This window comes from Eleginops maclovinus, chromosome 13 (genome assembly GCF_036324505.1).
Source record: "Eleginops maclovinus isolate JMC-PN-2008 ecotype Puerto Natales chromosome 13, JC_Emac_rtc_rv5, whole genome shotgun sequence".
Lineage (NCBI taxonomy): Eukaryota > Metazoa > Chordata > Actinopteri > Perciformes > Eleginopidae > Eleginops > Eleginops maclovinus.
In genome coordinates, this window is record NC_086361.1 from 23,158,218 (window position 1) to 23,184,847 (window position 26,630).

General features: G+C 42.6%; 1 protein-coding gene across 1 annotated transcript; it reads left to right on the forward strand.

Moving 5' to 3' along the window:
• Nucleotides 1–3,748: 3,748 nt before the first annotated feature.
• On the forward strand, nt 3,749–26,630 carry LOC134875087 (phosphatase and actin regulator 4A-like). Its single transcript, XM_063899497.1, is given in 14 exon segments — nt 3,749–4,005; nt 11,395–11,565; nt 11,650–11,730; nt 11,922–13,043; nt 14,473–14,838; nt 18,849–19,392; nt 19,674–19,731; nt 19,733–19,904; nt 20,577–20,724; nt 21,490–21,545; nt 22,696–22,757; nt 23,903–24,040; nt 24,846–24,922; nt 25,025–26,630. Coding segments are annotated over 14 exon segments (3,069 nt in total). The 5' UTR covers nt 3,749–3,947; the 3' UTR covers nt 25,041–26,630.

The window sequence follows — 26,630 nt, forward strand, 5'->3', positions numbered from 1 at the left end:
TATTTGGGTGTTTTTAGCTTGTAAAAGTGTCTGTTTAATACATGAACGTTAGTAAGATAGATTTTAAAAGCTTTATATTGAGTGTCTGGGACCCTGTTCTCGTGCTTTATATTGAGTTTCTGGGACCCTGTTCTCATGCTTTATATTGAGTGTCTGGGACCCTGTTCTCTTGCTTTATATTGAGTTTCTGGGACCCTGTTCTCGTGCTTTATATTGCGTGTCTGGGACCCTGTTCTCTTGCTTTATATTGAATGTCTGGGACCCTGTTCTCATGCTTTATATTGAGTGTCTGGGACCCTGTTCTCTTGCTGTATATTGAGTGTCTAGGACCCTGTTCTCTTGCTTTATATTGAGTGTGTGGGACCCTGTTCTCATGCTTTATATTGAGTTTCTGGGACCCTGTTCTCGTGCTTTATATTGAGTTTCTGGGACCCTGTTCTCGTGCTTTATACTGAGTGTCTGGGACCCTGTTCTCTTGCTTTATATTGCGTGTCTGGGACCCTGTTCTCTTGCTTTATATTGAGTGTCTGGGACCCTGTTCTCTTGCTGTATATTGCGTGTCTGGGACCCTGTTCTCTTGCTTTATATTGAGTGTCTGGGACCCTGTTCTCTTGCTGTATATTGAGTGTCTGGGACCCTGTTCTCTTGCTTTATATTGAGTGTCTGGGACCCTGTTCTCATGCTTTATATTGAGTTTCTGGGACCCTGTTCTCTTGCTTTATATTGCGTGTCTGGGACCCTGTTCTCTTGCTTTATATTGAGTGTCTGGGACCCTGTTCTCTTGCTTTATATTGAGTTTCTGGGACCCTGTTCTCGTGCTTTATATTGAGTGTCTGGGACCCTGTTCTCGTGCTTTATATTGAGTGTGTGCGACCCTGTTCTCTTGCTTTATATTGAGTGTCTGGGACCCTGTTCTCTTGCTTTATATTGAGTGTCTGGGACCCTGTTCTCTTGCTGTATATTGAGTGTCTGGGACCCTGTTCTCTTGCTTTATATTGCGTGTCTGGGACCCTGTTCTCTTGCTGTATATTGAGTGTCTGGGACCCTGTTCTCTTGCTTTATATTGAGTGTGTGGGACCCTGTTCTCGTGCTTTATATTGCGTGTCTGGGACCCTGTTCTCTTGCTGTATATTGAGTGTCTGGGACCCTGTTCTCTTGCTTTATATTGAGTGTGTGGGACCCTGTTCTCGTGCTTTATATTGAGTGTCTGGGACCCTGTTCTCTTGCTTTATATTGAGTTTCTGGGACCCTGTTCTCGTGCTTTATATTGCGTGTCTGGGACCCTGTTCTCTTGCTTTATATTGCGTGTCTGGGACCCTGTTCTCGTGCTTTATATTGAGTTTCTGGGACCCTGTTCTCGTGCTTTATATTGCGTGTCTGGGACCCTGTTCTCTTGCTTTATATTGAGTGTCTGGGACCCTGTTCTCTTGCTTTATATTGCGTGTCTGGGACCCTGTTCTCTTGCTGTATATTGAGTGTCTGGGACCCTGTTCTCTTGCTTTATATTGAGTGTGTGGGACCCTGTTCTCGTGCTTTATATTGCGTGTCTGGGACCCTGTTCTCTTGCTGTATATTGAGTGTCTGGGACCCTGTTCTCTTGCTTTATATTGAGTGTGTTGGACCCTGTTCTCGTGCTTTATATTGAGTGTCTGGGACCCTGTTCTCTTGCTGTATATTGAGTGTCTGGGACCCTGTTCTCTTGCTTTATATTGAGTTTCTGGGACCCTGTTCTCGTGCTTTATATTGCGTGTCTGGGACCCTGTTCTCTTGCTTTATATTGAGTGTGTGGGACCCTGTTCTCGTGCTTTATATTGAGTGTGTGGGACCCTGTTCTCTTGCTGTATATTGAGTGTCTGGGACCCTGTTCTCTTGCTTTATATTGAGTTTCTGGGACCCTGTTCTCGTGCTTTATATTGCGTGTCTGGGACCCTGTTCTCTTGCTTTATATTGAGTGTGTGGGACCCTGTTCTCGTGCTTTATATTGCGTGTCTGGGACCCTGTTCTCGTGCTTTATATTGCGTGTCTGGGACCCTGTTCTCATGCTTTACTTGGTCTTTGTAACCGTCCATGAGTACAATGCATTGAGTAGTTATAATATGATTGAGACCGTATTGGAAGCAGGTGATCAGTCATTGCTTCGCTGTATTTAAAAAGCCAACGCAGGACAGGCCATGGCTTTAAGATCACTTTACAGCCGATGAAGCCGTCAGCAGGAACAGATTAAGGAAGCTTGATCTACTCTTCCCTGCCTGGACCAGAATAAACCAGACCTCCTCTTTGGTCTATCCTCTAAAAAAGTGAGGTGTGATTAAGACAGTTTAAGAACTCTTCCACATGTTGTGTTTTGTCCCAAAATGGCAAAGTCCCCCGGCGTGTTTACTCGTGATACGTCACATTTGGAGTTTTTTTTTGATTGTCTTTATGACACTGTGTGCTGGTATTTGGGTGAGTCATGGTTTTGTTCAGCTGGGATTCATGTTCTCATGTGGAGTGAAAAAAGATAATATTTGTCTCCATCTGCTGCTGCTTTGTGGAAGCTGATTTCACTGTTGGGCGTTATCCCTCTTTGTTTACCTGAGGTTTACTGGATTAACGGCCTACTCGCCGTCCAGTTTCCAAATATGATGGGTTATGGTTTTGCGTTCCCGACGTTCCTGTCCGGTTCCCTTCGTGCTGTAGCTTTAATGTGGCGTGGTTTAAGCAGTTTCATGATGCTATAAATGTCCTGAAAACACACGTGTAGCTCCTCTTTCACTTACTGTTCACTTTTTGTTCTGAGATTAATATCAGAATTTAGAAAAAGGCGGAATTTGGGCTATAAAGTCAGAATTTATGGGGAAAAAGTCAGATTCTTTGGAAATCATAATTTGAGGGAAAAAGTCTTTATTTTTTGGAGGGAGAAAGTCCGATTTTTTTAGGGGAGGAAAATTCTGATTTCCAGGAAAGAAAGTGATAATCTTTTGAGGAAAAAGTCAGATTCTTTGGGGGAAAAGTGAAATCAAGTAGAAATTCCCTAAACATATTCAACACATTGCCTTAAACAAGTTATTATTAGCTCTTTATTTTAAATCCATTTAGACAATGTTATTGTTTGCCATGATATCTCAATACACATATATCATTGAATGCCATTACATTATAATTCCAGGCCTAAATACCACACGCTTTTTAAAGGCTGAGAGTGAATTGAACCTCAAAGGGTAATTTAAGACAAGACACTAGATACTGAATATTGAATAACCTCCCAGCCTTAATTCAAACCCATATAGTGAGAGGAATCAGCTGTAAAACTCAGCTGCTATTACCTAATAAAGGTGTTATCAGTTCACATGTCATAGTTTAAAAGGACAAACCCCGGGGAGTCACCGGACACCCCGTCACTTCCTGCTCTCTGGCTTTGAGCTCCACCTTGGCTCGGCTCAACTTCCACTTCTCCGGTTACCTCCCCCCTGCAGGGTCCTCCCCCCCCGCCCTTCAGGGACTCTACTGTTGTGTCAGTCTGTGAGGGTGTGTGTGTGGGGAGGGCACTGCATCACAACTCCCCCAATCCCTTGATGGACTGGTGGCCAAACCTCAAAGCTCGCAGTGAACTTTGCCCCTGAAAAATGGGCTCTCAGGAATGAGAGGCATGTGGCCGGATCACCATATCGGCATACCTTATTTATGAAGTCAGAGCTCCAAGAAGGAGGGAGGGAGGAAGGGAGGGGAGTGTTTGTGTTTTAAAGTGTAAGAAGGAGGGGAGGAAAGGGAGGGAAATAACACACGCTGAAGGGAGCGAGGGGGTAGACTTTTTCAGAGAGCCAGGAGAGTAAACGTCGCAGCGTTCAGTTACCGGAGCTCCGATATGTCTGGTTTTAGACGAGCGAGGTGACTTTAGGTTTTAGGTCCTGCCGCCGACCTCAGGGGGAGGAAGGGCCCGGCAGGCCAGTGGGGACGGGAGCCGTAGCATGGGACACAGTGCCAGCAGTGGGACAGTGGCCCAGCAACAAGCAACACACAACACGGGTGAGTTCAGAGGCTCTGGTTCGAGTGGATTCAATTCAAAGGCTTTATTGTCACATGCACAGAAGCGTACTCATGGAACACCGGAGGCCCATGCTGTTGTTGCTGTTGTTGCTGTTGTTTTCTTTAAGAGAGGGCAAACAATGTGGTCGTGCACAGATTCATTAATATTGAGCTGAAACATAAGGACTTCATTGTTCAGTGCAACTGCCTGCTTCACTGTTTATATGAAGTTAAAATAGAGCTTCAGTCCTGAATCGAAGGTAAACCCAACGAGGGGCAACGGTCTCCAGGTGTTTCTGAGCAGAGAGGCGTGCGGGGCGGCAGGCACAGACAGGTGTAGAAGTATGCAAGCAGATGGAATGTGGTGATTGTGAAACGCTGAAACAAACTTCTCTCTGTCTGCAGCACGGCTGCACGACTCGAGAAAAGAGGAACGTAGTTGGGATAATATTGGCAGAGGTGGAAGCAGTACTCAGGTCTTGTACTTGAGTAAAGTAGAAGTACTCAGATATTGTACTTGAGTAGAAGTACTCAGATCTTGTACTTGAGTAGAAGTACTCTGATATTGTACTTGAGTAGAAGTACTCGGATCTTGTACTTGAGTAAAAGTAGAAGTACTCAGATCTTGTACTTGAGTAAAAGTAGAAGTACTCAGATCTTGTACTTGAGTAAAGTAGAAGTACTCAGATCTTGTACTTGAGTAAAGTAGAAGTACTCAGATCTTGTACTTGAGTAAAGTAGAAGTACTCGGATCTTGTACTTGAGTAAAAGTAGAAGTACTCAGATCTTGTACTTGAGTAAAGTAGAAGTACTCAGGTCTTGTACTTGAGTAAAGTAGAAGTACTCAGATATTGTACTTGAGTAGAAGTACTCAGATCTTGTACTTGAGTAAAGTAGAAGTACTCAGATCTTGTACTTGAGTAAAGTAGAAGTACTCGGATCTTGTACTTGAGTAAAAGTAGAAGTACTCAGATCTTGTACTTGAGTAAAAGTAGAAGTACTCAGATCTTGTACTTGAGTAAAGTAGAAGTACTCAGATCTTGTACTTGAGTAAAGTAGAAGTACTCAGATCTTGTACTTGAGTAAAGTAGAAGTACTCAGATCTTGTACTTGAGTAAAGTAGAAGTACTCAGATCTTGTACTTGAGTAAAGTAGAAGTACTCAGGTCTTGTACTTGAGTAAAGTAGAAGTACTCAGATCTTGTACTTGAGTAAAGTAGAAGTACTCAGGTCTTGTTCTTGAGTAAAGTAGAAGTACTCAGATCTTGTACTTGAGTAAAGTAGAAGTACTCAGGTCTTGTACTTGAGTAAAGTAGAAGTACCTGAGTGTAGGAATACTCTGTCACAGTGAAAGTATTCTAAATGTTCCTCCAGTGAAAGTAGAAAGTACTCTCCTCTAAATGTACTTAAAGTAGCGACAGTAAAAGTAGTCATTGGTCCATTTCAGAATAATATCTGATATGTTTTATAATTATTGATGCATTTATCAGAGCTGGTCAGCCTATTGGCTACAGCTCTAGTCCATATTGTACAGAATACTTGTGCACCTCTTCTCCGCTCTCCTCCCGGAGATCTTGGGGTACAAGGCACCGACTGACACCAGCTCTGCCCGTGTGTTTCAGTTGGTTTTCCTACTGAAATCCCTTCTTAAGTCATTTTGTACTCCACTTAAAGTCTCGCTGGCTAAGCTAATAACCGTGCAAACTTTCAGAACCAGTTTTGCTGTCAAAAGGAGGATCCTCTCGTCAGTTTGCACGCCTGCTCGAGTCCCTGTTAATAACACAGCGTGCAAGTAATCCTGCATGTATGCTACACGTCTGTCACCACTTTTCTGTGAATCGTCACAGCCTTTTATTTGACATGCTGTTAGTCTAAAGGGCTGAAAGACTTTTCCACACTCTTAAGGAAACCCGAGCACATCCTCTTGGTTGCTCATTCGCACTCCATGCAACATGTGTTTTTGCCTCTGGTGTGCTACTCTGTTGCGTTGGTGTTTGTCCTGGGATTGGTGTGAGTGAAGAGGGCTGCAGGGAGTTACATCAGTGCAGGTTTCATGCTTTCAAAAGTCCTTAGAGTTTGAATTGCGGCACATGTACCGGAACAATTCATTTTATTCACACACGGTTGAAAATACAGGTAAAATCATGAGACCTAATGCGGCTATGTGGAATGGGACACCCCAATAAGCTGTCTGATGCTTACTAACACATCTAGAATTAGAGATATCCAGATTAATGTGATACAGAAACCCCATCTACAAACCCTAAATACCAGTAAAAACACTAACCAAACACCTTAAATACAGATCTTATCCAACTCTGACGAATGTTTGGAGAAAAGTCTGATTATTTTGGGGAAGAAATCATGATTTTGAAGGGAAAATAATCTGATATTTTGGGTAAAAAGTCAGATTTTGAAGGGGAGGGGGGGAATCTGAATCTTTTAAGTACCAAATGGTCCCAAAGCATTGATTAGATCAGTCTAAACATTGGTCTAAAGTATGTTCAGTTCATTATTGAGACACAAATACTGCTTCAAGCCTTTGGTGTTGCCGCGGTCTTGCTTCACTTCTGTTGAAACTAGCGGAGTGTCTTTATGAATGCATACCTGAGGCCTGAGTGTCGGTGTTTGGTTCAGGCTTTGTAACACGCTTCCACTCTTCACTCTTTCACCTCCATCACGGCTCGGCGCCTTCTTAATTCTCCAGTTGTTTCTGTAGAACAACAAAGCATCTCAGGCTGTCGTGCTCTACTGTACGAGGTCACCGCATCACACCAGTGCTCTCCCAGTTCACTCCCCTCCCAGTTTAACACCCACTGGGTAATGTGTCAGGAATAGCTGTGAGTTCACTGACCTCAGCATGGGATTTCACACAAACATGCAGCAGCCTGCTTTGTTTCTTTCACCGGGTAGATACCAAGCGTGTTGGCATGTTACGGAGGGATGTAATACTACAAATGTAGTAGTTTATACCTGGAAACAACTTCACAATTCACTCCTTTATCACAAGTAAGCTTATTATTGTTAGTAAGTTGAACAAGGCCTGTTCCCTCTTTAGTATGTGTTTTAGTTTGCTGTGAAATCAATTTCTTCAGCTAACTGTATTTTTTCCCACCAAAAACCACATTTTTTAACCTTCTTTTTTAAAGGTACATCATGATTATAAATGACCTTCTTCAAAGAGTCTTTTTAAACTGAATAAAGCTTGAACACACCATAATATAAAACAATGCAACCACCGTAAGCATTAGCGGTTAGCTTTGTTATTTAGCTAAGAAGGACTGTGCTGCCGACTAGCTGCTAGCAGCTAACGGCTAACAAGTGTGGTCAGTGTTTAACACAATTTGGTACTAAAGTATTGCTTTTTTTATGTTACTAGTTGTAATTAAATAGCATTAAACCAGCACTTAGATATTCCTGAGACTAAACTGTAAATGTGTTGGTAAAAATAATTAGCAATAGCTCATTAGCATTAATGCAATGCATGCCAATGAAACTCACAGTTATCCCACATTAAAGATTCCTAACATAGGGTGACCAGATTTGAGGTGGCGAAAAAGAGGACACTTGCGATTGTTGGGGGGGAAGTCTAAGTACAGTAGACTTCTGTGCAAAGCGCCATTCAATTTAAGTACACGCTTAATGGTCCCATGAAAAACTGTGAAAACTGGACGTTTTCATGAATTTATAAAACCCCCCCGGACGCTCCGGACAGGACATAAAAAGAGGACATGTCCGGGCAAAAGAGGACGTCTGGTCACCCTAGCTAACAGGACTGTTCATAGAGAAAAGGATGTCATCAAATAAAGCCTACTGACACACAGCCTAGTTTAAACCTGCCTTTGTGGAGCTGCGACATGTTATCGTAGTGTAAACACAGAGAGTCAATAAAAAGAAGGCCGCAGCAGAAGAGCTAACGTCTTTGTTGTGATACATGACACTCTGCGGCAGGGCGCTCGTTTGGAAATGTCTCATGGCATGTCTGTACCGAGAGGAGTCATTTATCTGCAGGGTATTGACGTGTTGAGCTCACCAGGGACGAACTGAACATGTTAGTGTCAGGGACAGTACGGATGTTTAGGATTGGCCCGGTCAGCACTTTGCTCTCACAGGGCATCCCGTACTACTATACTGGAGGGGGGCTAGACCGACACGTCTGTCATGTCCAAATATTATTGCAGATATTTCAGTATTGGATACGACTATTCTGACGGTGGATATTTAGTGTGTTTGTGGTAATTGTACGCTATCATTTAAGGCCAACTTGTTTTTATTTGCATGATTAACATTTTGAACATCTTTGGATTCCCCATTTTTTAGCAAGACATGAAGAGGCCTTTCTGGCAGAGACCCTCAGGAAATCATGCTCAGACTTTCTGCTTTCTGTCTTGAAAACTAAAGAATATCTTGGTGGTTATGGATGAATTTATCTCCGTATCGGTCAAACCTGTGGTGGATCAGTCTTGGTCTAGATAGATAGATATTAAAAATTGAGGAATGTTAACAGAAGCACTACAGCACACAACCTTTACTGCCATCTTCTCCTATCTGACGTTTGGAAAACTGAACGCAATCTGGACACAATAACATCTGTTGATTTGACACCGTCTGCTTTTATATTCCTGACTGATCAAATTCTGCGGGGTGATAAAATACTTCATGCATTAATCATCCACGCCTCCAAGAATGTCTTCACTGCCTTCCTTTCTGACTCCTGTTGGAGGCAACATTTATCTGTGACCTTGGAAAACTCACCCACATGGTTTTATAGTGATTGTAAAAGGTAGCAATCCTTGTGGGACAAACCTGAAGCCTTTAGTATCGTCAGTGTTCGGGAAGGCAGGTAACCCTCCCCCCCTCCTCCTGTCAGATGTTGTTCAGGTGAAATCAGTCAGTCATAGTGTTGCTAAAACGAAACCCAAAGTCCCATTTTTGTCCTTCTTTTCCAATGTTTCTCACTGTTCATATTGGCTTTCCCCAAGGATTTATAGTATTGTATTCTTTATTTATCCTTTTTACTAAACTGAATAGGACTCAGAATGATGAACTGACTCTTGACACTTTAACTGCTTATTCAAAATGAGGTTTCTTAACTCCATTTTGAATACAATAAATAAATAAAAATAAAGATCATTTCAAAGAACAAATGAAAAGAACAAAGAAAACGCAACAAAAATACAATTAGAATATTAAAATAAAGAGTCAAATGTCCAATAAAAGATCAATCAAATAATATAGAATACGAATATGTATAAATGAAACTTGAAAAGCTGCCTGGTAGTATAACTTATTATATTATTACAATTTATTCTGCATTAATAAGGTATTAATGCTCAATTGCGCAGTTTAAATTGGTACATGCGTGTATATTAATGTCTGAATTATATCATAAGTACAGCTAAGTGATTATAGCTCACTAAAGGATGTGTGTTTCATTAATTTTGCCCTGAATTTTCTTTTTGTTGTCTTCCTTCTGAAATGCACAGTGGCTCCTGACCTTGAGTGAGTCACAGAGCGCCAGTATTAAAAATTCTTCCCTGAGATAGTCACATTTCTCTGTTGCACCATCATCAGAGAACATCCTGTGCCTGTGTCACCGTCAGTACCAGACGTTTGGATGCAGCTGTGACAGAAACCACGGCTCAAAACTCCCTCGTTATCATCGTGCATGCCACCGTGACATTGTCAACTATTGCTCAATGTAACCGCTCTGACAGAATGAGTTCACCTTTACCTTACCTGCTGCAGAGTTGTGTAACGACTCTTCACCGAATAATTATGATGGTGCTTTCACACCCACATACATGCTGGTTTTTTCACAGTTTGTAGAATCAGAGGATGAAACCCTCTTTATTGTCACACACATGCACACAGCAGAGCACACACAGTGAAATTGGTCCTCTGCATTTAACCCATCCTAGTACTAGGAGCAGTGGGCAGCTATCGTGCAGCGCCCGGGGAGCAATGGGGAGGGGGGATTGGAGGTGTCCAATGACTTGCTCAAGGACACCACAGCAGGGCCTAGGAGGTGAACTGGGACCTCTCCAAGTAGCAGTCCATATTTTCCCTTCCATATTTTCAAGTCTGTTCGGGGACTTGAACTGGTGACCCTACGATTCCCAGTCCAAGCCCCTACTGACTGAGCCAGTTTCTGTACTAACTCTCTGTTTAAGTAGTTTATTAATTTGGTTTTGAACTAAAATTGTATTTTGAAATTGATTGTGAACCTGACACCTGACAGATGATGTTGTGTCCTCTTAAATCCATCACTCCTGTGGCATAAATCACATCCAACCACGCCACAGGGTAAGGAATACCAGAAGAAGCTGAGGCCATCTCTCTCTCTCTCTCTCTCTCTCTCTCTCTCTCTCTCTCTCTCTCTCTCGCTCTGGCTCTGCTCTGGCTCTGGCTCTGGCTCTGGCTCTGGCTCTGGCTCTGGCTCTGGCTCTGGCTCTGGCTCTCATGTGACAGCTGTGTAGTGGAATCTTTGAATAATGAACACATCGGGTCGGTCCAAACTGAACATTTAGCTTTATATTAATGCAACAAAAAGAGCGGTAGTCGTAGTGGAAAACATGCGCTCATCATCCCGTATTCATTTTCAACAACAAGCCGGAAAACACTGACAGGGCCTTGCACTTAAAATAAAAGCATTTCAAAATCAAACAGAATGATGTAACGAAGCGCTTCAACATTTCTCCTGTAACTAATTTCAGTAAAACATTGTGTTCACTGCAAACCGGTTACAACCAGCTAAGGCAGCTGGAGTGGATTTGGATTCGTTTTGTTTTGAAGTTTGGTCACTTTCATGATAACAGATAACTGAAACAGCATCTTGAGCCCAGAAACCTCAAACTCTCCAGAAAAAAGGGACCGTTTCGGTTCAGTTTTAGAGTGTGTATGCCACGCGGTTATGTTCGATTACTGTTGTATGGAAACCCCTGAAAGGAGTATGGCTTTATTGTTGGATGTTGTCCTTATTTACCCCTTTCCTTTACCCCCCCATCATGACCATGTGTTCCGTAATTTAGGCACTGAAATAGAACATTTCCTGATCTGTAGTGTTGGCTGTCCTCAAGGACCACTAGCCCGGATGTGGGCATTTAGTGAGACTGAAGATAAAATTCCAACGTGCCCAATTTGGTAATAGAGGCTAAGGACTTTGAAACCTTAATAATATCTAGGTTTTTCAATTCCAACATAACCGGGACTTGTTGGAGGAACAGTTCTGCGTGAAAGAACTCATTGATCTATTGGTGTTTGTCTTTGTTTTCATTGATTGCGTCTGCCTTCTTTTGAACTCCAATCCCCCCTGCCAAACAAGGCCTAGTTAGTAGAACTCTTTCAATTATTTTCCAAGAGTCACTTACCATTTGTCTTGTTCACGCAGACGATGAGGTCGACCTGCAGCAAGGCAGTAAAGGAAGTGAAGAAGGAAGCTCCGGAGGGGGTTCGCCTCAAACCAAACGCAAGGGCAAGTTCTCCAAGATGGGACGAATCTTCAAACCCTGGAAATGGAGGAAGAAGAAGCCGAGTGACAAGTTCACTGAAACATCGATAGGTATGTTGGGTTAAAGGGGGTTGTATATCCTGGTTGTGTGCATCACTTTATGCTCAATTCCTTGTTTATATTTTCTACTTTCAGTCTTGGAAAGAAGGATTTCTGTCCGAAAAAGCCGCCAAGAGCTGATTGCCCGAGGGGTCTTAAAGGATATCCCAGAAAATGGTAGGTGGAGCCTTTCTGGAGGGTATTCTCCGCATGCATATTCATATTTTGGTGTAAATATTGTCTTTATTTTAAGTTGTTACAACAGTCTGTAACAGCTTTTGTAATCGCACTATTCTTTGCTAATTGCTTTAACGAGATTCTGATGACTTGGCTCCATTTTAACTGTATGACACTGATTGTGTCTTCAGAAAACAATGATGTCAACCACTCCAAGGGGCCGCCAGTCAAAAATGGACACCCTGTGGACGTGGACAGGATGTCGGAGCCGGCGGTCCGGATGTCTCGAGTGGAATCCGACGCCAAGGTGAATTCCCTCCGGGTTCCTCCACCCGAGGAACGTCGAGGCAGAGCGCCGTCTGATGCCTCGCGGAGTAACCGAGCACCTCTGGATGTGGACTCTCACGCTCGACTTCCCGTGGAGCCAGACCGGAGAAGCCGACTGATATCAGATGCTGATAAGAGAGCTGGATCGTTACCCAGAGGACCTCCACAGGACGATAGATACCGTAGAGAAGAAAGGAGGGATGGGAAAGACGACCGGGAAGACCGAGGGAGGAAGAACCGGGATGACGTAGAAAGAAGGGATTGGCGAGATGACAAGGAAAGAGACGGAGGAACCGACCGGAGGGATAGGCGAGATTGGCGGGATGACAGGAGAGATGACCGGACTGAGAGAGACAATAGGGAAAGGAAAGATCGCGAGGAGAGGGAAAGGAAGGATAGGGATGAGCGGGAGCACCGGGATCGGGATGAGAAAGAACGCAGAGATAGGGATGAGAGGGAAAGGAAAGACAAGGACGAGAGGGAAAGGAAAGACAAGGACGAAAGAGAAAGGAAAGACCGGGACGAAAAAGAACGCCGGGAGCGGGAAGATCGAGAAAGGAGGGACGATCGAGATAAGGATAGGGATCGGCGGCTCGAGAGGGAAAAGAGAGAACACAGAGACGACAGGAAAGATGACAGGAAAGACGAACGGAGAGACGATAGAGAACGAGACGACAGGGAGAGGAAAGACTTGCGAGAAAGAGACGATAGGGATCGTACGGAGAACCGAGAGAGGCGGGAGGATCGGGACAAGAAGAACGACAGAGAGCGAAGGGACGAGCGGGATAAGAGAGAGAAGCCGGAGCCTCAGCGCTCGCTGGACGCCCCTTGGCCGATCGCCAGGCCCTTCTCGGAGATGGACTTGCGGCCTCCTCTGCAGAAGAGTTCCTCGGAGGAAAACAAGAACGTCCGCTCCGCCTCGGAGGCCGATAAGAGGATCACTCTGCCCAGATACTCGCCAGCTGCTGAGTTCAGGGAACGCTCGGGTAAGATTTTCTCTCCTGTCGAAGATAACTAGCGTACCTTACTTGGGTTTTTCTGCTGTAATCAGACACCCTCAGGGCCTTTGCTTCTCACTTGTTACTGTAGTTATAAGAACGATCACAATGTTCTGTTATTGACGGTGAACTTGACAAATGCATGTTGAAATATAAGAGTCTAGGGAATCTAAAGGTGGTATCAGATCTGAAAATTGGTGCATTTACCCTTTTTGTGAAATGCGCTGTCAATTAAACTACCAGAAGGAAAGTTTTCCTAAAGGAAATCAAGAAAAATCACTTTCTGAAAGTAGAATGCGACTGGATGAGGAACAGAAACTCCTCTTATCATGCAGAAAGAACTGCTAATGGTCCCAGTAAGGTCTGGAAGTGTTTGTTTTAAGAAATCGAAAAATCAGTTTAACTGGAATAAAGTGTTTAGTTTATCTCCAAAATCTCACTATTTGAAAGTAATCTGATCTGTGTTTCTAAAAGGGAGCCTAGCTGATCCAAATGCAAAGCCAGGGTTCTTTCTATAAAAATACAGCATGAGGCGCTGACGTCAGTCCGGTCTAAATTAAGCCCCGCCCACTTTCAGCTGAAAATCCTGCATGAAAATAATAGTGTCTTCACGTCTTAAAGCTGCTGAGTCGTATATTGCACCTCAAACAAGAAATACATCCAGAGTTTCTTTACTTCCTCTCCAGAAAAAAGGAGAGTAACAGAAAGGATCAGAAATCTCAGTCTCAGTGTCAGCCTGCTGCCTGCCACTCGTCCCCCGGCAGACCCACCGGACATCCATCCCCTATTTACTCTCCGTAAGCTGTCTCTGCCGTCTGAACAGACATCTGACCCCATCTCCATATCTCTGGACTCATTATACCCTTTCTGACCAGCAGAGAGATTGTTTCCTGGCATCACTTTAACATTTTAGACCCGGTTCAGTCCAAACCCTGCATAATGTTCAACGCCTGCAGGAGTCTGAGTGTAACTCCAACCCTAATGGCTTTGTTGTGCGGTAGTTTCACGGGGGAACTTGTTGGTAAAAATCGTCTGTTCCTTTAAGTACTCCATACTTGTTCATACAGAATAACCTTAGCCTGCAGTTTGAGATTTTAATCTTTTTATAGCGTTATTCGGCCAGTGCACTCATCTCTGTTATGTGAGGTTGAGCCAACATGCACACGCCTGTTCCTTCAGTACTGACAGCCACTTCCTAGTAAATGTTTGATGATGACACGCCAGCAGTGTGTGCAGAGTAAAGTCTCCTGATGGTGCTGTCAATGATTCAACCGTGGATCTGAAGCAGGGACTGTCAGGCTGTGATGCAAGAGGAGGAACCAACCATGCTGTCTCAACTTCAGATCATTTACAAGTTGTTTTTTTTACAGTTTGTGTGATCTTTCCTTTAATATGTGTCTGTGTTTCCCATCTCCAGAGTCCGCCGGTGTCCGCTTCACCCCTGTCCCTCGTCCAGCACCAGACAATCACCCGGACACTCACCCGGACTCTCACCCAGACCCTCCCTTGATCCGCCATGCTCTTATCCCCACTAAATTCCTGACCGACCCAGGCAGGAGTCCGACACCTTCCTCCTCCTCCTCCTCCTCATCCGCGTCTTCCACCTCCTCCACCTCCTCTGCTGCTCCTCTGGCTGTGGCCAAGCCCCCGAGGACGGTCTCCCTGTTCATTGAAGACCCTCCTCGACTTCCTGACACCGACACGCCGCCGCCCGTCCCCCCCCACGCCAAGCAGCCGCCCGTCCCTCCGCCCAAACCCACCAACCGCAACAGCGCCCTGCTCGGTGAGTTCACGGGACGTCTTTCTATAAGAACCAGCAGGTCTTTGTTTATGCGTCTTCTTTTAATCAAAACCCTCTCCAAAGGTTTGAGGCTTTTAATAAGGTCTGGGAACAGAATCTTAGCAGCACATGGTACCATCTCGGACCACACAAGAGGAACGATGAAAGAGTTTGACTTCAATGTTTACTCCAGGAACACATCGCTGTTGACAGCATCTGTTTACATCTAAGAGCACACTGACTTAAAGCTACACCCATGTAAACAAATAAACGCGTGATGCTTTATCGAGATCACTGTTCCATTACGCTCAGGGCACATCTGGTATATTATCTATTAAATCCAAACGCTTCTATATATATCTGATCAAACCGTACAGATTCATCCGAAATAAATTAGCTCCGTTCATGTGTCAAATTCTTATTGCGTCTAAATTGATGTTTTGATTAACTGGATACGGTGCTGCTCAACAACGTCTTTAACTAACAAACTACAAAGCCATTAGGGTTGGAGTTACACTCAGACTCCTGCAGGCGTTGAACATTATGCAGGGTTTGGACTGAACCGGGTCTGAAATGTTAAAGTGATGCCAGGAAACAATCTCTCTGCTGGTCAGAAAGGGTTTACTGAGTCCAGAGATATGGAGATGGGGTCAGATGTCTGGTCAGACGGCAGAGACAGCTTACGGAGAGTAAATAGGGGATGGATGTCCGGTGGGTCTGCGGGGGACGAGTGGCAGGCAGCAGGCTGACACTGAGACTGAGATTTCTGATCCTTTCTTTTACTCTCCTTTTTTCTGGAGAGGAAGTAAAGGAACCGGAGCTCTGGATCTATTTGTTGTTGGAGGTGTAATATATGACTCAGCAGCTTTAAGACATGGAGGTATTATTTTCTGCTTCACTTTAATACAATATCTTCACCTGAAAGTGGGCGGGGCTTAATTCGGACAGGAAGTGACGTTAGCGCCTCACGCTGTATTTTACTATGGAAAACCTCTGTATCTTGTATTGGTAGTTAAACCTCTTTCTGTTCACCCACACCTATTTTAGCTGCAGATGTTACTTTTCAGTTGTTGACATGCTTTATCCTCAGTGTGTAAAGAAATGGGAAAGGGTAATGTAGAGCGGCGGAGCAAGATATCGCTTACCAATGAAAATAATAAGAAGTGAAAAACGTTTTCAAAGCCGATGCAGGAAACATTAAAGCAGCTTTGAGTCATATTTAAGTTATTTGCAGCTATATGTTGTCTTAGAAATGTTGTTCTGGTGGACTAGAAGTTGTAAATATGCTCCAGCTCAGATTAACGGTAATAAGCTGAGTCCTTCCCAGTTGAGTCTCGTGTGACTCGTTGCTCTGCAGGTGTTTTCCTGCGCGTTGCTATAGCGTCTCTGCGCAGCGGGCAGGCAGCGGCTTGTCTCTGCAGAGCCAGCAGTTCTCTGGAGATCTGAACCCGCTCTCTCAGTGTGTCTGTTTTTCCCAGAATGCCACAGCTGCTGTTGTTTACAGCCCATCCCAGTGCTGCGTCTGAAACAGAGTCTCTGTGACACATTCCTCCGCTGTCTGTCAGGTTCCTCCACATGTGCTGCTGCATTATGGGATACATGTATTCTGTTGTGAAAGTGTCTGTTGCAGGGTGTGGGACTGTGAACAACACTCTAAACCTCTCCCTTTTTTCAGTGTGTATATAATACTCACTTTATGACATACTGCAAGTTATGTTTTCTTATAATACACACATCACACGGAGTAGAGCCTTTCCAACATCTGAGGCCAAGAAAGGCTTTCATTTAATATCTAATAAATAAGACATTAGTTACGAGAAATACAAAAAAAGCACAAACTGCAGATTATATCCTTTAAAAATGAACAATGATCATTTTCTAATAATAAAAACACATTGCTAAATATTCTTCTTCTTAGAAAACTGATTGTTGACATTTCATTCTATAATGTCCCTTCATTACAGTTGTTATTACTTAAACAATTGAATATAAGAAAGGGCTCTAACTGTTACCCGGTTTGGACAAAACCCTGAGAAAGTTCCCTTCATGTGTAAACAGAAGAAATATAAAAAAGTTCCTTTAATTTTAGATGAAAGCTGAAGTTTGAGGAGACCTTCAGAGTTTCTCGGTGTCGAAATGCTGCATAAGTGACACTGTAAATGACATCAAACCTTTATGTCCTGAGCATGGTGTTACTGATAGGTTCATGAGACCTCAATGAAACGTTCACATTATCATAGTGACGTCCCTTGGATATATTTCCAGCTTTCAAAATGTGTAGTTGTGCATGTTCGTGTTACCCATATCAAAAACCATATCATTTTCAATCAGTTTTTACATTAGTTGTGTGATTTTGGGTCCAGAATGTTCACATAGTATCTCAAAATGAAAGAAATAACTATCAGGTTATATAGGTGATACCAAACATTGACGTGCTAAACATTTCTCAATGCGGTTTAGACAAATCAAAATCAAGAGTAGCTTGAAAACAGCCAAACCAGCCCCCAGCCTCTAAAGGGTTAATGGGTTACTCATTATCTGCAGTAATCAGATTTTGGCTGATTTAACTTTTGAAGCTCCAAGGGCTGAACAAGTGCAGGCGCGTTTCTCTGTGATTCACTCCCTGGAGGCAATATTTCACCAGAAGTACTGAAAAAAGAAACTATGTGCCAGCGATAAATATCTCAAATCAGCCGAACTCATCTGGTGTTCTTTCTCCTCAGAGTTGTTGTTGCTTGGAATTTAAATTCCTTCATTTATATTCTGCGAGTTCACATAAACTGATTCAAGATATTTGCAATAATCAGATTTCAGATGATTTGTAGGCTCAGCTCTAACAGGATTAGCCAGCTCAGACGGGTTTCTCTGTGATTCATTCCCTGGAGGAACTATTGTATGAGAAATGAAAACTGTTCAAACCAAAGGGAAAATATCCAGATCTCCTCCTGGGTTTGGTGTTATTCCTCAGAGCTTGTTAAAGGGTGGATGTCCGCTTGCTTCTGGACAGTGTCAAACCCAGAAAATCGTTATCAGCCCCCCCCCCCCTTCATTCTGGAATGTAAACTGGGCTCTGTCCCTGACGTCTCCGCTGGTTTCCTGCAGCCTCGTCCCTGAGCAGAGGCTGCCAGGCTCGGCCGCCCTGCAGCTACTGGAGCAGCTGGAGGCGGCAGAGCGAGCTCGGCCTCTACCTCTCTCTCCCCGTTTACCTGAAACACAGAGGGGCCCGCACATGCTCAGGTACCCAGAGATGGGGGGGGGGGGGGCACGCCTCCATGCATCCTAACAGAGCCTTGCAGACTGGATTCACCGCCTCATCGCTCATGCAACTCCTCACCTCATTTAATCTGCATGTGTTCTGCAGGAGCTGTTACAGTGGAGATGTAAACGGGGGGAATACGGAGCCGAGGGAGGGGGGTTTCCAAGATTAAAGACGTGGATTTATGAGGAATAAACCTGATATTCTCTGAGTTTCAGTGGTGCATTTGAGGCAATGAAAACTCAAAACTAATGAAAAGATTTAGGAGAAAAATGTGTCTAAAATGTAAGTAAAAAATACAACACAAATACATTGTCTGTTTACATATAATAAATATAAATAAATAGAATGAAAGGTTCTTTGTATTGGATTGTATCAGAGAATATTTTCCTCTCTCTTGAATTTGAGCGTTGATTCCTTGTAAATGCACTACTTAACACAATATCACCCCCCCCCCCCCCTTACCTACATAACCCTTTACACAGTTCAGTTTCATCTTAACCAATCTAACTCTACATGCATACAAGAAACCGTGCATGGTGACCTGGATTGGTCGTGTGTGTGTGTGTCCCCTCCTCTGACTCCAGACCCCCCCAGTAATCTTTTCTCCCAAACTCAATCTGCTTGTTTTTGTTCATGAAACTAACTTCCTTTCCTCCAGCTCGACGTGCATCCTCATGCTCTGACTGCACGTTATAATCACGTCTTTATTCTTTATATCTTTTATTTATTTATCTCTCTCTCTCTCCCCCCCCAGCTGAGCCGGGCAGCGGGGTCATCGTAGTGCCAGCCCCCGCTAAGCGCTCGCCACCGACGCCGCCAAAGAGGATGACCCCCGTCACCAAGCGCCATTCTGTGGACCCCTCTCCCCCCAATCAGGACCCTTCTCCCCCCACGTCTGACCCAGCCTCTGCAGCGCTGCCCCCTGCTGTCCAGAAAGGAGAACCCCCCGAGGAGACCTCCAACACTCCCCTCAACCCTGCCGAGGCTCTGCCTTCCCCGCCCACCCACATTCCTCCCTCTCCCCCCAGGGTTCAGTCCCTTCAGCTTCCCCCTTCCTCGGTTCCCACCGTGCAGACTGACCCCCCCAGCCCCACCACAAAGCCCCCCAGCGAGCATCCAGCCATCCCCCTGCACATCCTCATCCAGAGAGCGCTGGCCAGCCCCGGCCCCGCCTACCCCAACCCCAGCGGCTCCCAAAGCAGGGCCCACTCCCAGCTGTTCGAGTCTCCCCCGGAATTCCTCTCGGAGGTGGGGCCCACGAGGAACTCCCTCCCCATCACCATCGAGCCCCTCAGACTGTAAGTGTCCCGCAGACTGTCCCATCAGGATTACATATCAGCTTATTGTTGATTATTAAAGAGGCTCTGTCTACTCTTTGAGTGTTCCCTCTCCTCTAGTGTTCTATAGGTTATAGTGCATGTAAAGGGTCTGCAGAGGCTGAAATCCCTCCAGAGGGGGTTTCTGTCCCACACACCCCCATCAGTTCTTTTACCCATGCTTCCTACATCAATAAATCATATCTGTTCGGAGTTTGTTGATGCACGTTCCTTTTGTTCCTTAAATCTGCGTTTGTTCACAGGCCAGACGACGATGACTTCGACCTGGAGGAGGAGATGAGGAAGCTCCATCCTGCCCGGCCCCCCCCGGCAGCCGGAGCTGGAGCCCCGCAGCCGGCGGGGTTTAGTGGACCTGAGGGTCAGCGTCATCCCGGAGGGGGAGGGCCCGGACAGCGAGGAGGAGTCCGACTCCGACGGCCCCATCCTGTACAGAGATGACGAGGAAGACGACGACGATGAGGAAGGGCCTTCAGGTACGTCTGTTAAAGTCATACAGGAGAGATAGTGGATCCACATGCAGAATTGTACGCCACAAATAACTTTGGAAGTCGTTAAGAAGCACTTCATGTGCTTAGACTGTAAATAAAGTGCATGTTTTGTGATCTGTACGCGGAACATAATAAGTCTCAGTCTTAAAGTGCGACTGAAGAACTTTGATGCAACCATTAAGTCGGCAGTGTTATTCAGCTTGTGAAACTTTTAGATCCCTCCCTGCTTTACTGACTGAGAGGAGATCAGTTACCTCTGAGGGTTTGGTCCAATAAGATTTGGGAGGATAGGACTACTAATAGTTTTGGGTCCATGTTTAAACATCTCTTAGAAATGATGTTTAATTACTGAGGGTCTCTTTCACTCTCCTCAACGTCAAGAGCGTCTTCTCTTTGAAACTTTTTTATGAACTCTGAGTTTTTTTTTGAAGGGATGCTTTATTTTAAATGAGTGAAAATAAGCAACAGAAGACTTGTTATTATTCTGCTCCTCATTTCATTGTAAAATTATAATGAATTGTCTAATAATTATAGATTTTCTCTTACAATCTTTAAGAGTCTTTAAGTTGTATAATTTCTTAGTTTTTAAGTCAGCGCTTAATGTTTGGATTGTAAAATGTATAAAAGTAGTACTATACAAAGTGTGTGTTGTGTCAGGTGGTCTGGCGAGCCGTGTGAAGAGGAAGGACACGCTGGCGCTGAAGCTGGAGCGGCAGGAGCGAGAGGAGAACCAGGACCACATGAGCTGGCAGAACCGGGAGCAGTGGATGGCCGTCAGGAACAAGATCGGAAGCGCCCTCACGCGGTAAATAATATCTGAATCATATCACGTCAGGCGTCTGTCATTCAATGATCGGTGTTGGAGGAAGTCTGTCTGAAGTAAAAGTGCACTTTAATAAAACTCTGTTAAATGTTTAAGTGAAAATAAGTCATTAAAATCACAAAGTTAACTTAAGTATTACATTTAAAGGAATTGTATTATTATAAAAATATAAGTTTTAAGTCAAATAAATAATAAAAATACCTGTTTATTTGATAATACATCTAATCTTTAGGGATGAATATGATAAAAACAATCTGAAATGTATTTGTTTGAATTAATAATGAAAAAAATATGAAAATGTTTAAAGATGCCAATTAATTTGATCTCAATCAGCTAATTGATCAATGGTCTTTTTAAGCGGTTCTTGAATTAACTTTATAATTATTATAAAACATCATATTTTTATACAGCCCACTTAAACCTCCTAAAGAGGAGAATGAGCTCTTTTTATGCAAACATCTCAATTCGTAAAGTAGATAAACCGTTTGAATGAATGTAGGTATAATAAATCCTAGTGGCGTAACAAGTACAAAAACACAATCAAGAGAAGCAAAAGTACCTGAAATACACACTTCCAGTACTTATAATAACTGATGAGTCTGACAGATATATTATTCCTGTTCTTGGAGAGGCTCTCCGCTCTCGGACCGTTTGTTACGCAGCTCCCTGCTCAGGATTAATTACGCTGCTCTAACGTGGTCGATATGAGCCTTTCAAAAGCGCTGACTCAGTGTTTTCCCCACGCAGGCGGCTGAGTCAGAGGCCTTCAGCAGACGAGCTGGAGCAGAGGAACATCCTTCAAGGTAACGCACTCCATCACACACACTCCATCACCCGCACTCCTCCTCTCAGGTGTGTGTGTTCACACTCAGTACATCCACAAGGTCAAACCTCACGCGCTTCATTTACCTCGTCTCGCCTCAAATCAATAGTCTTAGTACGCCGCTCGCCCAGCTGATGTGTTTTCCTCCTTCGTGCCTCAGGCATGCGGGCAGTCACTAAACACGGCAGTTTGTGGAATATTGAAGCTGAATAAGCGGTTATTCTAGATGCTAAAGCCCCCAAACGAACTAATGCTTCATAAAAAAGGCTGTGCAGTCACGCCCTGGTGAACTCGTATATTTAGCAGTTTTTCCGTAATATGATATGGGAATAGGGAGATAGAAAACCAAGGGAAAGACTGATTAACCAATTAATGATAATGATCAATCAAACGGTCTTTGAGGCTGTGTAATATGCAAGTGTGGTTGCTCATATTGAAGACTCTTGTATGGCTGAATTTAGGTCACTTGAAAGCAGGTGAGTGAGTTTTATCGTATATTTTTGCGATTTCATATTGCCTAGATTGAAGTCAGGCTGGTATTTAATGGCCCATGATAACCGTAAAGCCTGTAACTCTAATAGGGTTGTTCTCAGGTACGCTGAAGCTTTTTACATTTGACATGTCTTCCATTTTTAACTCGTGGTGTCTCATGGGAGGCAAATTAAAGATGAAATGAATCAAATAAGATAACCTGCAGTGTAGTCATTTTAAACATTGAGTTTACAGAGCAGTACAGAACGAATGACCGTTACTTTATCAATCATTACCCAACAGTGGTTGGAATGATTGAATATCTTCTCTCGTCCCTCCTGGGTGAAACAGAAACAGATCGAAGTACATTTCCTCGGTTTGAATCAGTGATTGCAGTAAATATCTTTCAGTCCTGCAGTCTTATCCTGATACTTCAGGATCTGTCGACATGTTTTGATCCCGCTCTCGTTCCTCCGCGCCGCCGACCGCCTGTCCTGAAGCGACTCGGCCGAGGCCACGCTCCGCACGGCGCTCGCACAAAGCAGCGTTTTGTCCGCGGCCCGCCGGCATTAAAGCCTCCCGTAACGGCGGCTCGGGTGCAGCAGCTGACTGCCTGCAGTGTTTCCTCCTCTCATGGAATGTGTTCTTTCTTCCCGCAGCCAAGAACGAAGACGACCGGCGACTAGAGCGATGTGAGATCAAACGCAGGCTCACCAGAAAGGTCAGGAAGCAACACGAGACCTGAGTCCCACACATGGACCAGACCCTTTAAACTGACCCTTTCATTCAGATTTCTTTATATGATTATTGGAATTGATTCCAATGTTTTATTTAGATCATATTTTTTTGTTAATTAAGTCCTTTTTTTGGTTTATTATTTGGGCTTTTTTTTGGGGGGGGGACGATTATTAATAGAAATATTTTGTTTTCTTTTAAGTAAAAAAAGATTTTCAGATTGAAGCCATTTTATGAGGCCCGTCTCTTAGTGCTTTATATATTAGAAAACTAATTATTTTACAAGATTATTTAAATTGCTTATTATTATTATTATTATTATTATTGTTATTATTATCATTATTATTATCATTATTATTATTATTGTTATTATTATTATTATTATTATTATTATTATTGTTATTATTATTATTATTATTATTATCATTATTATTATTATTATTATTATTATTATTATTATTATTATTATTATTATCATTATTATTATCTTTATTATTATTATTATTGTTATTATTATTATCATTATTATTGTTATTATTGTTTATTATTATCATTATTATTATTATTATCATTATTATTATTATTATCATTATTATTATTATTATTGTTATTATTATTATTATTATTATTATTATTATCATTATTATTATTATTATTGTTATTATTATTGTTATTATTATTATTATTATTATTATTGTTATTATTGTTATTATTGTTTATTATTATTATTATTATTATTATCATTATTATTATTATTATTATTATTGTTTATTATTATTATTATTATTATTATTGTTATTATTATTATTATTGTTTATTATTATTATTATTATTATTGTTATTATTATTATTGTTTATTATTATTATTATTATTATTATTGTTATTATTATTTATAAGAACATGTATTTTATTCTTTGGGCTGTTTCTAAATAATACATCCTTTGTATATTTTAAATGATTTACGTTTGTTAGTCTATATATTTTTAAAGTTATTATTTATTCAGATATTTTAATACATTAAAAAGTATTCAGATTTTAGGAATACATTTAGGTATATTCCTTCATTTCTTAATATGAATTAAATGAGATGAAAACCACAGATTTAATGTGACCCTTTCTCTCGCCCTCAGCTCTCCCAGAGACCGACGGTGGCCGAGCTCGAGGCGAGGAAGATCCTCCGTTTCCACGAGAACGTGGAGAGCACGCACGCACACGAGTACGACCGCAGAGCCGATAAACCGTGGACCAAGCTCACGCCTGCTGACAAGGTGAGACCACACACACACACACACACACACACACACACACACACACACCTTCAGCTACACACACTACATTCTCTCCACACTAACTGTGGCTCAGAGCTGCTGCAGAGAGAGCTTCTGATCCCTGAGAGGTTTCACCAGCGATGGAGGATTTGCATTCCAAGCAGATTCAGTATCGAGGAGGAATCCCAGGAATGCAATATACACACACGCACACACACACACAAACAGAATTACCTGGTCCATAAGGCTCAGGGAACACGAAGGAACAGGGATTATATACGGAGTAACATGACATGATTAAACCTTCTTCTTCTCTTTCCTTTTTTTTGCGGTTTCATATTTCTGACCGTTTTGTCTCTTTCTGCAAATGGAATAAGATTTTTGTGCTTTATTTTTTTATTTATGAAGTTCAAATTCTCCCCTATAATAATTCTATAATAAAGGAAGGATTAAAAGGAGAAAATGTCCCAATTTAAAACCATGTTTTTTAAAGTCTTATAGCCGTTACAGAAAAACTCTTTCTATAATTTGAGGCTTTTTAATATAAATAGAAAACCCTGGTTTAGGATAAAATAATAATAATTTTAAAAAAATTAACAATTAAAAATGTTTAAAATAATAAAATAAAATTCTAAAGAACTCAAATTAAAGTAGATTTTACATATTAAATTAGCAGTAAAGCACTATGTTGTTTATTCGTCAGTCAGCAGTCACACCTCCTCAGCTTTGATCCCACGCTGCCTCTCTTCCTCTCCCTGTGAATGAATGAAAAGCTGAATTGGCGTTTCTCTCTGTCTGCCCTCAGGCTGCCATCCGTAAAGAGCTCAACGAATTCAAGAGCTCCGAGATGGAGGTTCACGAAGAAAGCAGGATCTACACCCGGTGAGAATCCTCCTATTCATCCATAATTCAGCTGAACATCAGGGAGCCATCACGTCTCCTCTGAAGACAGCTTCCATAACCTTTCCCCTCTTCTTCCTCCAGGTTTCATCGGCCTTAGCTGCTCATGCTAGCCAGTAAAGCACTTACACGGAGGAGTAGAAAGCCCGCCTCCTCGAACTGAAACTGCCTGCTAACAGCTGGAGACACTACTGAAGCTGAACGAGCCGTGGATCGGTTCCCCTCCTCAGACGCTCTCTGTGGAGTTCAGGACCGGAGGAGTTTGTTTGTAGGTGCGTCCATGATGGAGGTACCCGGTGCCAACACTGAATGAAAGAGTGGGAACACACACACACCCACACCCACACACCCACACACACACACACACACACACACACACACACACACACACACACACCCCAGAAAGACTGACTGCTGGAGGGTGATCACCTCCGGGGGGGCGACTCCCCACGCCTTCACCTGCCTTCTTCCACCTCCGCCCTTCTGAGGGAACACTATGCACATAAAGAGGTCTCTGGAGCTGCTGTTAACGGGATAATTCACCCACTAAATGATTATTAATTACTCACACTGTTACCTTTCGTTCTTGGAGAAACGAGGGTGAACGAAGAGAAGAACCACACAGGTTTCACAACACTAAAACCAAACATCCAAACTCACTAATATTTCTGCAGTACAAACCAAGTCTCATTTCTTTTTTTATTGATGTTTTCATACATTTTAGCTGTTGTTAAACCCCTTCAATTTATCAAGAATTGTCCTAGTTGTTTAATTCTTCAATCAAATATCCCATTATCAATATTGCAGCAGTATTGGTGCTTCGATAAAGGCAAACAATCAAAAGCTAGAACAGTGCTGCATTTAGAACAATCGCTATAATACAGCCTTTAAAACCAGTACAACTGCATTTACAACACTTTATAAAATCCAGAATTCAGAAACAACATTGATATATTTCTCGGCCTTGTGAAAATGACACGTGTTCTACAATAACTCAAGGTGAAACGGGGAATCAAGTGATACATAAATGGTTACTTTGTGGGTGAATCACTCCTTTAACTCCCTTAATGGTACCACTAAAGGAATGTGTTTTAAACTGGGTTATTGGTACGTGTTTGGTACTGTAGATACCTGCCTTACTCCTCACAGGATCTCATTGTTGGATAAAATGTGAACGACAGCAGCAGCGTCTTATTTAAACTCTATCTGAATCCACTGACCCAGCGCTGATTCCTTCGTGTGCATTTCTTACTGTATTTTGTCCTCTGAATGATTCTCATGGAGCACACGTCACTCGATTATTTTTCTTCTAATAAGGCACTTTATGTTCCTTAAATTGGGTGTGTAGAAAATCAAAAAAAAGTCTATAAATCTATGTTTATATAATTGAATTTGAGCGGGAAAATGTACATATTTTTATTTTCCCGGCTGTTTTATTGGTACTCTATATATGCAAGTCCTCCTGTATAGATCCGCTGTGTAGGTGTGATTATATTGTACATCCTCAGTAACGCTGACATGTTTTAATTGTAAAGTATTCCTCTAATGTTATTTCCACTAGTAAACGGTACATGTTTGGTTTGTTTTGATACAGAGATCTTTAAAAGTGTTTTTTTTTTTTCGTTGCAAAGCACACTGTATAAATGAACAATCCACTCAGTAATTAAAATATCTGTGATTTTCATTTCAA